The sequence below is a fragment of the Dicentrarchus labrax genome, unplaced genomic scaffold (genome assembly GCF_905237075.1).
Source record: "Dicentrarchus labrax unplaced genomic scaffold, dlabrax2021, whole genome shotgun sequence".
NCBI classification, from domain to species: domain Eukaryota; kingdom Metazoa; phylum Chordata; class Actinopteri; family Moronidae; genus Dicentrarchus; species Dicentrarchus labrax.
In genome coordinates, this window is record NW_026136715.1 from 12,093,939 (window position 1) to 12,111,145 (window position 17,207).

The window sequence follows — 17,207 nt, forward strand, 5'->3', positions numbered from 1 at the left end:
AGTTCACCAGTTCAAATTCCCTGGAACCGTCATATACAAATACCATAGATACTGGACAGAGAGACCTACTACTATTGATTCCCTGCTATTGTTTTTTTTTTAAACCCTCCTACACTGATGCTAGATTACAGCAGATATCTTATAAAATCTTAGTCTAAAACTAAAGTTTAGTCCATAACTGATGCCGTTCTTTATACGTCTTCATGTCATTTTTACCTTAAACCCCCTCTTGTGCCATGTTATTATGAACATCTCCAAGGGGAGCTCTCTTCGCCTTCTCATGGTCCCCTTGGGGTATGATGGCCATATGTTTGTACGAATAGGATTGAGTTCCAGCTCACTAGAGGACAGAATAGCTAGCACCAGTAACATGGATCTGATACAACTCACCGTGGTATTGCGTTATATTTTAGGCAACTTGTATAATTAGACATTTCTAGGATTCCTGCACCTGTTTGGAAACCAGGGATGTATTGCTACCTTGTTTTTTGCAACGCAGGAGTGAGATCACACATTATTTTAGATGCAGATCCTCAAACGTGAGAGAGGGGGGTGGGGGTAGAACACTTCTCACATTCACACCTGCACCCAGGAGCTTTTGTCTTCTTACTTCATCTTGTTACTCTCTCTCACCATATCAACAGTTTCCTATAGCTACAGACACCTCCAGAGATCCATGAAACACTACACTAAATACATTTTATATCAGAGGATAGTATAGTAGTGGAAAAGGGAATTAGCATGAAGGAATCTTGAGTTAGCTTGGTCTTGCCCTGAAAAAGAAAAAAGAAAATAAAGTTTCTCAGTGGAGGACATTGTCTGCTTTGGCAAAAAAACTTGAGTCACGCTCCACTCACTGTTTGACTGGGCTCTCATTATTAACCAAGGACTTTCATGCCCTAACCAGGGTTTGATGCTGATAGTATCTATCTGCTCTGAGTGTGTGTATGTTCTCTCTCTCTGTCCACCGGCTCCTGATGACCTTCCTCGCTGTGATGTTATGTCAGAAAAAGCAAGAGCAAGCACCCCCCAGCCGGAGAGAAAGGGACATCTGTAAATATGGTGAGACATGCTTTCATTTTGCTCCCTCTCTCATCCTTGTCTCCATTTCCTTCCGCTGTTTTCAGCGTATCCGTTATCTCTGAATGGCTGGTCATATATACAGATGCACATGTCTGTGCATGTTTTATTAACCTGTCCGTATGTTTGCGACAGCAGGGTACTCTTCGACACCCAAAACTGAACTCCATGAGCAAGTCTGACACCAGGCTGCATGAGATCAATCGCTTTCCCTGCAATGGAAACTGTAAGTGATGAGTGACAGTTTGTATGCGACAATATATGATATACAACCCTGAGCTGATACCTCCTCCTCCCCCTCCTCCTCCTCTCTGTGCAGCTGTTAGTAAGAGCCGTCCAGCCAGTATGGACCTCCTGCTCCTCCACAGTCGGCGCTCCCAGACAGACCTGAGGCCCTCCCATGGGCGCCAGCTTCCCCAGATCCCCACCAGTCCTCAGGGACCTGGCCAGGGGGGAGGAGGGGAAACAGGAGATGGCGGAGGAGGAGGAGGTGGAGGAGGTGGAGTAGGAGGGGAGGCTAGAGACCACACCTACACCGAGGTGGGCCTACGGAACAACCCCACACCCACCCACTGCCTGGATGATGGCCTGTATGAAAGTGTAGGTGTCCGGGAAGGTGACACAGGCCCCAAGGTACCCTCTGCCCCGCCACCCACATCAGCCAACACGCCAGCTACAATCAGAGCTGCCCAACCACCCACATCAGACCAACGACGTCCTCACTCTAAACTTAATCATGAGCTGCCCAAAAGCCCCCAGCTCAGACCATTATGGAGCTGCAGACTGTAGACGTGTTAATGTACAACAAAGAAAGTTTAAACGTACCTCCATACCATTAGTGTAACATCTATAACTTATTTCTTTGTTTGCCTGTAGATGGCATGCATCATCAGCTTGTGTATGTAGGTCGGAAGCTGTGGAGCTGCAGCTGTGCAGTTTCTGTGGCTTTGGGCCTTGTTTAGGGTGCATCAAATGTTGTGCTTTTAGATTTGTAATTTGTTTGTAACTTGTGTCATTTTGTCATTTTGTCTCACAGGGTGGCAGAGGGAATGGAAGGATGAATGGCACCATCAACGGACCAATGACAGTAAGAGGTAATGGTGCGAGTGGGGTCAACAGGTCCCCTCTGTCTTCTGTCAACTCCCTGGCCATCCAAGAGCCAACTGCAGCTGAGTATGCTTCTATACGGAAGTTCAGAAAGGTAACAACATAGATACATTTTAAGTTATTCAGACAGTGACTTGAGATGAAAGATGAGATGTTCTTCTTGACGATTCAGTTAAATGAGATGTTTGGTTTCATGGGGATTAGATTTTTTTTTTTACCAAGCCAACTAACAGATACCTTAAGGATGTTGTAGGGTTGTAAACAGCAACGATAACGTAGCATTTCCAACCAATATGTGCTAAAACAGACAAAACTGTTAAGACAGATAATATCACCTGACGTTATGACAGTTCTGTGTTATTTGTGATTTGATGTAATGGAATGTACTGATGATATTGATGTGATTCTCATATGATGTGATTGTATCTATGGTTACTAAATGAAGTGTTTGTGCGACAGAATGAGAAGAGCAGTGGGCTTGGATTGATGTTATCAGCAGTGGTTAAAGTATTTCAACCTCAGTGTTCAGTGGTAGATGGTGGTTGCAAGGAAATGACTAACAATGAAAAGCTAAAGCCTAGTGTAATGTGTCTGTTAGGATTTTGTTGCCAATACACCTTATGCAGGGTTGTTAAAGTTAGGATAATTTATCCAGTGTTAGAGAAGGTGAGTTCTCTAAACTTTTGAGAGGAGCAGTTCCCCGTTTGTCAAACCTTCAGACTGCACACAGAGACATAAATCAGCTTGTCTGGCTTTGAAAAATTCAGAAAAATAGTAAAATTCACCAAAACTGCAAAATAACATAACTGCTTGCTTTTAAAAACACTTGCCAACTAATATCACTTTATATTGTCCCACTAATAGGTCTAAAATACTTCTCTGACATGCATGAGAAGTCCAATTTAAACTTGATTATGTGGACCTTTGCCGTGTGCATTCACTGAAAATGTTTTTACTGGTGACTCAATACATCAAGGTTGACAAGACAAACAGGAAGGAAAATAACGGAGCCGACAGCCAGTCAGACAGCCAGTCAAGTGTGAGTGATTCACCCTCTGCAGCTCCCCCTCCACTACATCGCAGTCAGGAGTTTCCGCGCAAACCACTGGAACCGTTTCACCTGCACTCCTTCCCAAAGGTACAGAAATCATTGGATCAATATGGTCTGTGTCAAACTCATGCATTGTATTACCCAACCAGCCACCTCACCAACCTGTATGTCTGTCTATGTACCACCAGAGGGCACTGTCCACAAAGAAACAGCTCTTTACAGTCAGACATGTTCAGGATTGAAATGAATTTAGTCGCTTGATGTCTTCTTATCAGATTTTGCTGCACATTTATAATTCATACTCATCATTAATATTGTATATATATATATAGCATATTCTTAGTTTACAAAATAATCAACCTCATTATCTCGTGTTTTTAAAATCTTGTCTTCTATTTAAATGTTTTAATCACATAATAGAGTTGTACAGTATGCGCCAGCTGGGATGTGTTTATAAACAGTCAAGGCCACAGTTTGGGGCGGTTCTGAGAGGGAAATAGAGGGACAATGATCGGATGGCGATCAGCCTTTCCCGTGCGTTTGCTGGCACACATGTAAACGTGTGTATGGTTTTGTGTGTGTGTATGTTTGGCAGAGCATAAAACAGGTGACTTTGTCTTTTGTGTTAGTGACTTAAGAAGACTGATAATGGTGTTTAAACAGGTTTGTCTTAGCTGTTGATGTCAGCCCAGTTGTTGACCTGCACTTTTAATCTGTGGTTGCTAAATCCTTGATAGTGTGAGTGTGTGTGCATGCTCGTGTTTGTGTGTTTCTTCCTTCCCTTTGCCCCTATGCAGTGTGCTGCACAGCACGGTATTAGAGTGGCCAGAGTAAAGAGTAGAAGGATGGATTATGTAAGAGTTTGGAAGGCTGCCAAGTTGCCTGTGTGTGTGTGTGTGTGTGTGTGTGTGTGTGTGTGTGTGTGTGTGTGTGTGTGTGTGTGTGTGTGTGTTCCTGTTGAATCTATCAGTAAGTCTATCAAGAAATGGCTAACAGGTAGCCAGCAGCCAGTGTGGGGATAAATAATGTTCACATATTGTAGTCATTTACTCTGCCCTGGCTTCTATTACTCACTCTCACTGCACAGGAGGAGCATATAAAAGCTTAATCATCCTTGGTTGCATGTGCACACACCATCACATTCTTTCTAATTGGTTTCTAATTGGCTTTGATCACCAGCAGTGATAAAAAATGAACAAGAGCAGTTTTGTTTATTTTACTATGAATTTTATTTTTGTATTAGATAGATTTCACATATCTACAACTAAGCAAATAAAAAATGCAAATACAATAGGAAGAACTCAATACATTGTAACTGACCATTCAGTATTAGTTAAATGTAAAAATTCCTTTTGTTTAACATGGATTTATATTTTCTTCCCCAAACACTTGGCTTAAAATTACCAGCACCAGTAGAGTTAAATGAGGGTTGTGTTTTTTTCAGGATATGCTTTATGCCAGTGCATCTGTCTTTCTGTCATAAATCTTTGACTCACTATATTTGCATAAAACGTCCTGGAAAAGTTCACAGAGAAAGGAGAAACTGATTAACTCTTGCTGAAAACAGGCATTCCTCGACACTTGCATAGTACAAACCATCTAGTAATTAGTTTGTCATTTTCTTTAAAGTATAGCTGTTTTTGAAAGGATAGAAACTCGGATAATTTCCAACGCCCCCTCTTTTTCTGACAGTGCCACTTACAGATTTGTTTGTTTGGATCTTGACATGAAAGCTACTCTTGGAGAACAAAAAATAAATAAAAAGCCAGATCATTTAACATACAGTAGGTGGATATTGTTGAAGTAGAGAGAAGTCAGTAGCTTTAGAAGTGATACTTTTATGACTATAACCTTGTTTAGTCAATCATTTTGATTACAGCAGAGCTGACCAAATTTGATGAAAGCAGCCCACATTAATCAGTCATCCATATCTCTGACCTTCAAAACAAAAGCACTCTATCTCTCTGTTTTTCACACACACAAACATGCACAGTTTGCCCACACTGTGTGACATGGTCACTGTTTACCGATTGAGAAAACAGCAAATAAAAATAGCCACAAGTCATAGTTCACACACACACACACACACACACACACACACACACACAGTGGCACAACATAACAGAACTTTCCATACATTTAAAAACATGTTTAAGTGTGAGCTCCTCAATTGATTGTGTTACCAGGAGGCAGTGTTCATAGGCAACGGGGAGCAGTACATCTGGAAGCCTCCAGAGGAAGATGACATCATCACCTTGCACCCACCTCCACTCCGCGGAGAGAATGGCCAGGGGCATCCATCTCCCCCAACTGCGAAGGAGGTAGTATACAAATGTGTGTGTGTATGTGTGTGTGTGTGTGTGTGTGTGTGTGTGTGGGTGGCTGGGGGGTACAGGCAGACAGATAGACAGACAGGTCTCTGATTTGTGACCGCAGTGTTTACCGATTGGGGCGCCCATTTGCTTGGGCATGCCGTCATAACACCACTGCCCTGTGACCCGCCTGTCATATGAGGTTTCTGCTTACAGAGGTTATGTTACATGGATATAGCACCCCCAATCCTCTACCTGAACCCTGACCCCAATCTCCCAGCCCCCCACTCATCTATCTCATCTGTCTCCAATGCACAACTCACCAGACGCATCAGACACTGCTGCCAAATAATTAAGTATCACTGTGCATCATCAGCTTATTCAGACAGAATTTGATCAGCTGTGACTAGGATGTGGCAACAGACTGACCTATATCAAGTCATACATATATATATATATATATTTGTGGCAGAGTATGTCAGGTGGAAAGAGGGGGAAGTCTGCACTCAGCAACTCCACCCCCACTTCCCTACTCTCAATCCCCCTTTCTTTGCTCTCCACTGGACACAGTATAACGTACTGGAACTTACAAACAGTTAGGGAACTTTTGTCATGCCGGTGGGGTGTGGGGGGATAATATGAGCGGATGGAGGTGTGTCCCTGAAACAGACTACTGTCTATTATTATTCTGTGGTTGAATGCTTCTCTTTTTCATTATCATGCCCATCAGCTCAGGGAAGTTATTTTTCCATGTCAGTTACTTTGTTGGAATATTTATGATTGAAGAGTAAGTCTGAATTTTGACACAGAAACATAACTTCATGCAGCATGTGATTTATAAGTCACAGAATGAATCCGTTGTTCACAGGGTGTGACAGAAGATCATCTAAGATAAGCATGTAAGAGTTAAGTAAAGCAGCAGTCCTGACATGTTTTAATCTGTTCGTAAGTTTCTTGTCTAAGCCAGTGTTGAGCCAGAGTTTGAACGCTGTGTGTGGAGATTAATGGGTTAAGTCCATGCTGTTTGGCTCATGAGTAAAACTCCGCCTCTCCAAATCAGACTGGTACACAGAGCAGCTGGTCTTGACTGCGTTCCGCTTTCTCTCGGTCAATTTCTTTTTCTTTCTAAACTTCTACTCTCCCTTAGTTGCTGTGTTTCCCATTTGAGAGTTTGTTGTTGCCCTAACATGCCCATATACTTTGTATCCTCTGGAGTTTGTCAGTTGCAGCCGTCAGAAGGTGTTGAGTTTCCACTCCCACTTAAATCTCCTCCTCTCCTCTGGCGCTCTCTCCTTCTGCTCCACTCCCTTCGTGGCTATTAGGAGGCGCTGCCCTCCCCAACCAATCACGTTGCACAACGCATGTCTCACCAGATGAATATTGACTGCCAGCAGACCGTTTGGAAACTTGTGCCATATTTGCTATTCATAAAGTTGATCACACACAGATGCATCAGTCATGCATACTGTTGTGTTTCCATGGATAATCAGTGTATGCTGAAATTAAATGTGACTTCTCAAAGTTTCGGCCTGAGCAGAAAGCTAAAGCAGTATCAGAGGAGACATAACAGAGAGGAGCGCAGGCAGAGGGGAGGAGAAAAGAAAACATACAATGCACAGGCTTCCTCAACAGCTGCAGCCCAGTTTTGAAATCCCCATCATCTTGTGACTTCCTTCCTCTGCTGCACAGAGCTGCAGATTCTGTGTGCACAAATGCACACACGTACACACTCTTGCAAATAGACACACACACACACTGCACATTGTGTGCGCACACTTGTAGCATACGCCAGAGTCTTTGTTTATCCAAAAAGGTCACACAAGAGATTTGTGGGGGCAGGGTATGTGTGTTGCTTGAGGTCTGTCAGGCAGAGAGAGTGAGCAAGAAAGAGAGATACTCAATATTAAAGTCACAGTAGTTTGCACTTGAATAATAGTTCCCCAGCTTAACTAACTGTTGTATATTCTCCTATGTAAGAAGAGATAAAATTTAATGGCACCATGAAAGTAAAGTCAAGGTGTGTGCACCCACAGAAAGGAGAGTCTTGGCCATTGTCTCTATGCTCTCAGGTTTCAGTTTTTTGGGAGCGGAACAAAAACAAGGCTAATCTGTGAGTGTGTGGGAGAGAGAGAGTTTGCATAGCCAGTGTTTCTCAGGGCCACTAGAGCAGAGCTGCTGGTCTGGGTGTGAACACGAAAGGTAAACATTACCATGTCCCACAATCCTCTGCTCTTGTGCTCCCGTTGTGGAATTTTGACACAGAAATGCCAAAGGTCACAGCACTGGTTTGTCCGAATTCCCCACAAGACCCTACACATGCCTTTAAGTTGTGAGTCCTAGATATCAAATCTTACAGGCTTTAATGTAAGCACACACATGCATGTATGCATTTACAGACATGCATTAACTTCAGTCACAAAAACATGAACATATGTCTCATTCAAAGCAAATGCAGTGTGAGCAAAGTCCATTAGTGAACACCACTTAGCAAGTTGTTTTTTTTTTCCAGCAAGTTGGCTGTCATCCAGATCCTTCACACCATACCCCGCTGTTCTGTTGCCAAAGCAGTTGTGGTGAAATTTTAACAGGTCCATCCACTGCAAAGCTAACTCTGTCTTTCTGCCTAGACCTCAACAGACTGATAACACAGTTTACTCTGTCTTATCCTACCTCGTCAAAATAGGTCAGGTTACAGCACAGAGCGGGCTCTGTCAACACATGCGCAAACTGCTGCGCACACACACCCACACAATCCATGCTCACACATTCATTTACACACACCAAAGTAGCAGGATTATATGTGTACTCTTATGTTCAAATATTGCACCTTTATGTCTGGCATACATGCAGACAGACATTCATACATAAACATGGGAAGTCCGCACGTACTCACAGGTAGTTTAGAAACTTGATACTTCAAGGTGGGAAACACACGTGATGCAGTGACTGTTCATTTAAATCCCAGCACAGTACTGCATGTGTAGGCTATGTATCTGTTATGGTTATCGGCATTCACTTAGAGAAACAAAGTTCTGAATGAAGCAGAATTACAGTCAACTTCCATTTCAGGAGCAGTCACCCATAGCCTGTGGAGTTGTACTGTAGTTCAGTGTCATTAACTGACACCATACTCTGCTCTCCTCCTGTGTGTGTTCTCAGATTGCAGATACCTACTCCATCGTTTGTAAAACCCAGAAGAAGAAACCTCCCATGGAAAACAACGGATCGAAGACCCTCCCACGCTCCTTTGGTGGAGAGAGAAACGCAGGTTCCCGCGGCCGAGGCCGAGGAGTCCAGGGCCAGGCGCGTTCCCAGGAGGAGCCGTGCTATGAGCCGGTAGGAGACAGGTCATGGTCCACATGTGCAATGGCCGAATCTGACCCCGCGTACGCTACTATCGACAGCCACCGGAAACGTGAGCAGGCGGGTACCAATAACAACACAGCTGGGGGTAGCGCTACTCTGAAGAGGAAGAAGCAGACGCCACCGCAGCAGGCAGCACCAGTGGCACCTCAGGGCTCAGGACCCACCGCCCTGCCTGTGAGAAGCCTGCCCGGTGGGGAAAACTTCTATGAGACCATCAGCGATGTGAAACAAGGGGCCAACAGCTCTAGCACCACCACCATCTTCACCTTCAATGATGGGATGGAGATGTACGTCACTGGCCTGTAGCTGACTGACAAAAAAGCAAAAAAGGCCCAGAACCCACTGGTGCAGAGTCATGAAAGGGACCCTCCTGTTCACCGGTCAACAGGTTGCTGTATATAGATACAAGGCCCTCAATAGACAAACAACATGAGGATCCATTTTGTGATGACATCAGGTACAAACAGGGTCTTAATACAGGTTCAGACTTCTTTTAATTGGTCTGTACTTCAGAACCAGCCTAAGTCTAGTCCAGCCCAAAAATGGACCAAATATGTTTTAACAAAAAAGAAGAAAAAAAGAGATAAGAAAAGTGGAATATACATCTTCAAACTACTGTGTCACAGACCATACTCACCTGTTTGTGCATCATTTTCCATAATATCTTTATTTTTATATGAACACTGTACTCTTTAAAGAGTATGTGGTGTAACTCACAACCTTTAATATATATTAAAAAATAAATGTGCATGCATTGTGCAAACACACACCTGAAAATAAACAGTAGTAGCGAGGAAACTGGTTATATTAGCAGTATGAGGCACACTGTTAGCTATTGTCATCCATATACACACACTTAAACACACATATGCCTCATCTTGGGGGGACTTATGTAATATAGGCAGATGGATGTCACAGAGATTTGCTCTCCCTAAGCAAACAGCTTAAACAGGTTCTCTGTGCGCACCGGCCGGTTGCCTGGCAGACAGCGTTGTGGTGCTTTGTTCAAAGATAGTTCAGAATTTGCAGGCCTGCCCAAACACAGAAGTAATTCAAAGCTATAATCCCCATTTGCCAGTTTACCATCGATGTGCCCTAAACTTATTAGCAGTTATCAATAACAGCCAACATAAAGAGTGACTTTTGATCAATAATGTAGCCTTCACATTAATTATGAGATTAGTTAATAATCCACGGCACAGATTTGACAAACATCTGTAGCCAGAGGCATGACGACACACCCAAGTATACATATACACACATTCTTGGCAGAGTCATGGCTAAAGTGATCAGGTCAGGGACATTGATGAGTGGGTTATGCAAGAATTTCCCCAGAGTGATATGGGTGACAGATTTCACAATGCAAGACCTTTACTGTATTACTATAAATACATATAATATAAATATAATAAATGAGAGAAGAATATTTTCAAAAATAAGGAAGTGAAAGAGTGAGAATGTCCAAAATAATACAGGATGCTTCATCCTGTGTAGTTAATATGCCATGTCCTTTGGGCGCTGTGAGCATCTGATTTTATGACCATTGTAATTTTGCACTTGACAGCTGCGGGACTGGTTGGCTTAATTGTGCATTAACATACTGTAAAGGGCGTTTCTGAGCACTGTTCTGATTCGCTCTCAGGTCTCAAGTCAAAGCCAGAGCTCCCCATAGCTCACCCGACTAAAGTCTGGTAGTTGAAATAGCAACAGAAGGCTTGGACTCCAAGGAAAATAAAGAGCTGGGCATAAAAATTACCAGTGAGTGTCCTTTGGAAGGTTGCCCCTTGCCCTTTCCCCACCCTTGTCTCCAGCCTCTGCACTGAGTTCTCTTCCATTACAAACAATGTCTTTCCCATGTAGCTTTGGGGAACATTAAAAAAGAAAGAAGAGTGGAAGAAAACAAAACATTAGAGGCTTAATAAATGGGCATAAAGAGGTGAAGAGGGATACAAACTGCTCACAGGCTGAGAGATGAAGGGTGCATTAGAATGATCTCACTGTGAGACAACCATGCAAAGAGAAGACAAGTTTAGAAAGGTTAGTAACATGAATTTATAAATGTTACTGTGTCAGATGGTATGTAAAAACAAATGCACTCTGTATTTTAATGCACTGTTTATTTTTTCTTACCTACTGACAATACCATTGGTTGAATAGCTCATGCCACTGCCATGGAAAACAATACGTTTATGTTGTTGGTGCAACTTTTTCCTGCTTGATCAAAAAAGTGCATGCTTTGATATGTGGAGATGAAAACAAATATCGTGGTACTTTAATTGATCTCTTGTTTGTTAATCTTTTCTGTTGTACTTTTTTTCCATGTGATGCAAAGCAGCATTTTGTTTTTTTCCAAAGCAACAACTTGGAAGAGGAGGAGGAGGAGGGGAAAGAAATAGAAAGATAGAGAGAAGCCAAAGGGAGTTTGAAGCAGAGAGTTGTTTATCCTCCGCTCTGGGGGAGCAAGAAAGAGTGATAGAGGTGAGGAGGGAGAAGAAGAACAGCTTAGTATAAAGCTGGATGAGGATCACTGTAAATGGACACAGCCAAAGGACCCTCCTCCTTCCGATATGTGTTTTTGCGTGCGTGCACACACACAGGCACACACCGGCAGGCACACACACACACACATACACACACACTGCAAAATTGAGCCATGTGCATTTAGGGGATAAAGCACACTTTGCTTCCACTTGGTTAGCCCTTGCATATACTCCCTCCCCCAGCTGTGGTCATCCTCTAATAACCGACACAGACCTCTCTTTTCTCTGCTTCACCTCTCTCCCTCGCTGTGCAGGGGAGGGGCCTTTGATGTCCAGTTCTGAGGGACTCAGGGAGAGATATGAGGTTGAGGAGAAGGGGGGGGCGGGGGGGCGGCAGGGGCTGTGGGTCAGGCCAACCCCAGTCTGATATCAACAATGCACCAACGGCTCAACTACTGCCTGATATGAGAAATGGCTAACAGCTGAGACGCTTAACAAGCTCTGTTGAGGCTTCCCCGAGACAATGCTGGCTGGAACCACTATCACACCTAATCCTTTTTCTCTGGCTGTCACTTTATGTGTCACATTTTCTTTATCCTGAGAGAAAGCACTGATCTGATATATTTTGCTGAACACTGTTATACACTGATCGAGACAGATGTTCATTGCACAAACAAATACAGTATGATGATGTAAATGTGTAAAATACTCTGTTGCTGTTCTGATGTTGTTCCAATGTAACATACAGTATACAGTATATTTGTTGAAAAAAAAAAAAGATGGTTATCACAGACACATTGTACTTGTGGATGCAAAATGTTTCATGCTTTCCATGCAGATACAGATGCTGTTTGTTAATTGTCTACAGATATAATTATGGGCCAATACTGCTGTGACAGCTGTAGCCAATGTTGTATGTTCTTAAAGCACAGGGTTTAGTTTAAAAAATAATAAATATAATAAAATATAGTGTGACAGTGCAGATATGCAAAAGATTGTAATGTTTTATATTAACCTTCATAAAATATTAAAGTGAGTTTTTACTTTTCTAATAAAGTGGCACATTACAACGTGTTTGTCTCTTGCCTGTAGCCTTATTGCATTGCACAGGGTATCAAACCAGGCAGCAACTACAGTGTCAGTTGTTACGGCTCTGTAGCACCCACACAGTAATAATTGTAGCTTGCAATAAACGCAGCTTGCAATAAAATGTGTTTCTGTAAAGTTAAGCGATAAACCAGAAATGAAGAAGTGCTTTTTCAGGCATTTTAGAATAGGTTAGAGAAAGAGGTGCGTCCAACAACTGAAATTTAAAAACAAATGGCCGTATATATTTCAATAATAACAGTTGTTTGACCATGTTTATGAACTGCACATCTCCACCAAAGCACTCACAGTTCTGTGTGAAGAAATCTTATGAAAAAAAGATAAAAACTTTAGCAGTAAATCCAAAAATTTTACAGGATGACTAAATCCATCTGTGTATTTTTAATACATTTAATGGACAAAAAACAATCTGGCCAGTCATATTTATTGCATCGATTATAACCGTGTTGTAAAGTACGGTCAAAACATAATGCGCTAAATCCCATTTTGATAAGCAGAAAACATAAATGCGCAGTTTTGCTGCTGAGGCCTACAGGCTGTTTTTTCCTGTGTGCTCTCCCTCCTGCCTCGCTGACCGGCTTCTTCGTCGTCTACACAGACCCCGGCCGGTAAACTGCAGACACGCCCCCCTCCCCTCTTCCACTCACAGCGCTTGGATTAAAAAAAGCGTGATTGACGCAGCGAAACAAGCCAATCAGAAGCCGCCTCGCCGTGGACGCGTGCCAGAATGTAATGTTTATGTGCGCAGCGGACCAATGGGAGTGAAGTGGAGGGGGCGTGGCATTCTTTTGGAGGAAAGAGGCAAAACAATCTTTTATCCTCCTGACCGGGCGGCTTTTTGGATATCCTGGGTAGTGGTGGTGGCGGCGTTGGTGGAAAACTTTACATGTAGACTAGAATAGAAGTTTAAAAGACACAGATAACACCTATTAACTCGCGATAAATGTATCTAATGCCAGCAATTTGCACTAAATTCTATAGAAAGCTGGTTTTCTTTCTTTAGTCTCCATCTGAATATGGATTCCAGATATATTTTGGAGAAGTCGCCGGTTGGGGCAAGGGTAGGTGGTGCAGATTTTAACTGCCGGGCAGGACGCTCCGTGCTCCGCGACACTCGGGTCCCCACGGTGGAGAAAAACGGTCCCACGCCGGCGTACACAACAAACGGGCCCGTACTCTACAAATTTGTAATGGACGGCGGCTCGGCGGCGGAAGTTAAAGGCGAGCAAACCTCTTCAAAAGGGAACGGACTTTCTCCGGCTGGTCGAATATCGCACGACATGGAAAAAGTAAGTGTAAAAAAAACCCCAAAAAAACCGCACGACTACCATTAAGCCGGCGAAGTCGACTTGCACACCCAAGTTGCGACACACAATATGAAGCATGTAACGTTAACCTGTCATTACGCTGTATAATGATGCGTATGACAGCTCTCACACGCCGTTATTACGTTTTTACGGTTGTAAGTATGCGGCCGTGGAGCTCACTCGAGACTACAACTACTGTACATTGTGTGTTGAGGACCACAGTTATAACTATTAGCCCCACTTTTGGAAAGTGTCCCCGCAACTGCTTGTTCAACGCTTGTTCGCAAGTTATTACTTACGTCAAAAAAAAACGCTTTTAAATGGCGGATCATTTTATGTGCAAAGTTTACAGAAAAAGGGGGGCAGGGACTTCAAATTACTAGCCATACCCCCCTCCCCCATAAATTTAGGGTGGAGCTACAGTGAGGGCTTCCTGGCTGCACAGCACGGCCCGGCTCCTCAGCACAGTACTCATATAGTGACTGTACAGATATATTTTTCTCAAGTGCAGTAGTTTTTTCTGTTTGTTTGTTTGCAGTTTGTTTTTACTTGCATTGCATGCTTTTTGCATTGCATTTTCAGCATCTGGTGGCCCGTGTGCGTTTCTCTTTGCAGGGTCAGTAATTTAATCATGTCATATAGCTACTAATTGACCGTGCCACATCAAATATGCATAGGTGGCAAATTGCCACACCTACTTTTGAGATGGATCAGATAGCATGTTATTCAAATAACTTCACTTGCTGTGTCTGTTTATTTTAACATGACACTGTGATAAAGGCAGTTAAAAATGAACCAAGCCTTCATTTTAGGTTGAATATTTGAATGAATATTCTTTTAGGGCTACAATGGTTAGTTGATTATTCTTACATTTGACAGTAAATAAAAATATTTAGCTTTAGTACTCTTGGTCAGATAAAACAAGTAAACTAAAGAAATCACACAAAGCATTACTTAGTTTTACTTATACTGTGTCTTTTCCAAACCTTGTGTAAAAAGGCAGCAGAAACAGAAAACAGGTATCTTGAGCTGGGATCGACTTCATTCTGGTTGGTTCCTGAAGGTTCATGTGCAGTGCCTCAACAACAATAACAATAACAATAACCTTAAGGGAGAGGATGTTTTGAAAGAAATATTTAGGAAGTTACTTTCTTTTTCTGGTATGGTTTGTCGAAATAAAAACACTGTCATGTGGATGAATTCACTTTCAGGGTTCATTCAGGGTTTTTGTGATCTAGCAGTCAAATTCGAAATCTACGGTTTAAAAAAAAAAAACCCCAAGAAAGCCATGCAGAGTCATGTAAATTTACTAGTGAAGGCAAATGGTTAACCTCTTTCTGTCGCATATCACATGATGCTTCTGATGTAGGCATGCTGATAATTGGCTTTAAAATGATTTACTTTTTTAATTTACTACTGCTTAATTTTTCTAGACTGGCCTGGGGGACCAAAAAGACACCGGTTCCACTGGGATCCTGAAGAGGGCCAGTCCTACTCACTGCCCAGGCATAAACGGGCAGTTGCCAGGCGGCTTCATGCACTTGGACATCAGGAACCCAGGGAAACAGGCAGAGCTGGCCAATAACTTCAGAGCAGCGCAAGGGCGGAACGTACCGACAGAGGGACAGCCCCTCCCTTCCTCCCACATCCCTGTCCCCAGAAACAGGTACAGAGTTGCTGGTGACATTTAAAGCCATAAACCCATTTCTTATCTTCAAATATGTATTTTTTTTCATCATGTTGCATGGGACAAGAGCAATACAGTCATTTTTTGTTATGATTAAAATTTGCCATCTAGACATGAACTTTGGGCAGATGTATAATCAACCTGATTAGGATACACACACGCAGTTAACTATCACACCTATTTTTGCTCTCTTGTTTCTATTTAGCCTAGTTCAGGAGCTAATTTGACATGGAATATGTGGTGATACAAATAATCATCAATTTTCATACTCAACTCCAGACCTGTGTTCTTCAACAGTAGTCTTAACAAGAAGTGGAATTCACTCTCTGGCTACAACTATACAGTGGTTTGGGCATGAATGGTGTGGGGGCGTACTGGTCAACTGACCACATGTTTGGTGTTCCATCCAGAATAGTTTCGAAATATGCCCTGGGAGAGAGCCAGAGCTGGAGACGAGGGCCATGATTGCCCAATCACTTGACAGACGGAAAAGAGCGCAAAAGAATGAGATAGTTACAGTTTGTTAGTGTTGTTTACTGAAAAATAAGTTGGGAAGAGTTTTGCAGTCATCAGGCGTCTCAGTGTCTTGCTTGACTGTTTCTGAGTCCAGTGTTAACCCCATTTGACAAGTCAGGCTAGTGGATGTGTCAGTGTGCTGTGATCACAGTGTCTCAGACAGGAAGGTGAGCTTTGTTGTGTGCAAGTGTGTTTTGTTTGATGTTACATGTGCAGTTCAGTGAGTTTTTGCTACTATCGATTGACATCAAACACAGACACATGCACATTTGTGTTCAGGACATTTTTTGATAGTCCTTAGCCAAACGTACATGCACAGACTGTTTCACACAGAAGAAGCAGAAAATGCATCCAGGGCCAAGCCTAGCGCACTGATAAGTGATTATGTAACAGTAAAGAGGACAGGGAGAGGCTGTAGGCGGTGCTAAAACACTTGTTCCTTCATTTTACACAGCTATTGGTTACTGTCTTTGTCAAGACGCTGGAACAACAAAGTTCAGTCTAAAAACTGAGCCGACTGAGCTCTTCATTAAATCTGCATAGACACATAATGACTTTTTTCTGAGTCTCTGTACTAACATATTTGGAAATGTTAGGATATTAGAATTTAATTTGTGTATTCAGGGAAGTTTCACTGAGAGGAAGGCTCTCTTTTTCAGGAGAACTCTGATCACATTGACACAGATTTACATTCACATCTGGAAGCTGCTGGTAATGATGAAAGAGGGACAATGCTGCCTTTCACTACATTTCACACAAATGTATCCTGCCTGGGAATTGAACAGACAACCATTGGGTCACAAGCTTGTTTCTCTAACATTTAGGCCAACACTGCCCCATAGATAGATTATAAACTGATTATTGTCCGAGAGCAAAACAGGTTTCAACTGCTGAGAGTGTCCTTGATAGTAGGCGTTGTGTGTACGGGTTTAAACTGCACACTTGCTTCTTTGCTTCCTTCTCTCATCATCACGTGAACTTCACGTGCCACTGGTCATGTATGATGTGAGGGATTGTCTCTGGGGAGCATGCAAGACTGAACATGCTTTTAAACCAGAGTATTGTTGTGCCTACTTCTTTGTGAGTGCACGTTGAAGTGTTTTTGCCCATTACAGACAAAAAAACTGCCGTACTCACCTCCCGATCCAGGTCTTAACCTGATTTTAAACATCTCTTTTCCACAGCATGTTGATG

General features: G+C 42.7%; 2 protein-coding genes across 3 annotated transcripts in view; both read left to right on the forward strand.

The window, feature by feature from the left end:
- The window catches only part of LOC127377246 (uncharacterized), a 38,891-nt gene extending 26,421 nt beyond the window's left edge, over nucleotides 1-12,470 (forward strand). The window contains exons 3-9 of the mRNA XM_051424967.1: nucleotides 1,008-1,062; nucleotides 1,216-1,306; nucleotides 1,400-1,865; nucleotides 2,095-2,281; nucleotides 3,164-3,325; nucleotides 5,425-5,559; nucleotides 8,710-12,470. Coding sequence (XP_051280927.1) covers nucleotides 1,008-1,062; nucleotides 1,216-1,306; nucleotides 1,400-1,865; nucleotides 2,095-2,281; nucleotides 3,164-3,325; nucleotides 5,425-5,559; nucleotides 8,710-9,222 — 1,609 coding nt within the window. The 3' untranslated portion in view covers nucleotides 9,223-12,470. The remainder of the gene's footprint in view (nucleotides 1-1,007; nucleotides 1,063-1,215; nucleotides 1,307-1,399; nucleotides 1,866-2,094; nucleotides 2,282-3,163; nucleotides 3,326-5,424; nucleotides 5,560-8,709) is intronic.
- Nucleotides 12,471-13,306: 836 nt separating this feature from the next.
- slc2a4rg (SLC2A4 regulator) overlaps nucleotides 13,307-17,207 on the forward strand; it is a 41,225-nt gene continuing 37,324 nt past the window's right edge. Inside the window, exons 1-2 of one of the 2 annotated variants that reach the window (XM_051424750.1) lie at nucleotides 13,307-13,792; nucleotides 15,244-15,476. In XM_051424750.1, coding sequence (XP_051280710.1) covers nucleotides 13,520-13,792; nucleotides 15,244-15,476 — 506 coding nt within the window. In that variant the 5' untranslated portion in view covers nucleotides 13,307-13,519. The remainder of the gene's footprint in view (nucleotides 13,793-15,243; nucleotides 15,477-17,207) is intronic. The other variant, XM_051424751.1, reaches the window with a different exon arrangement.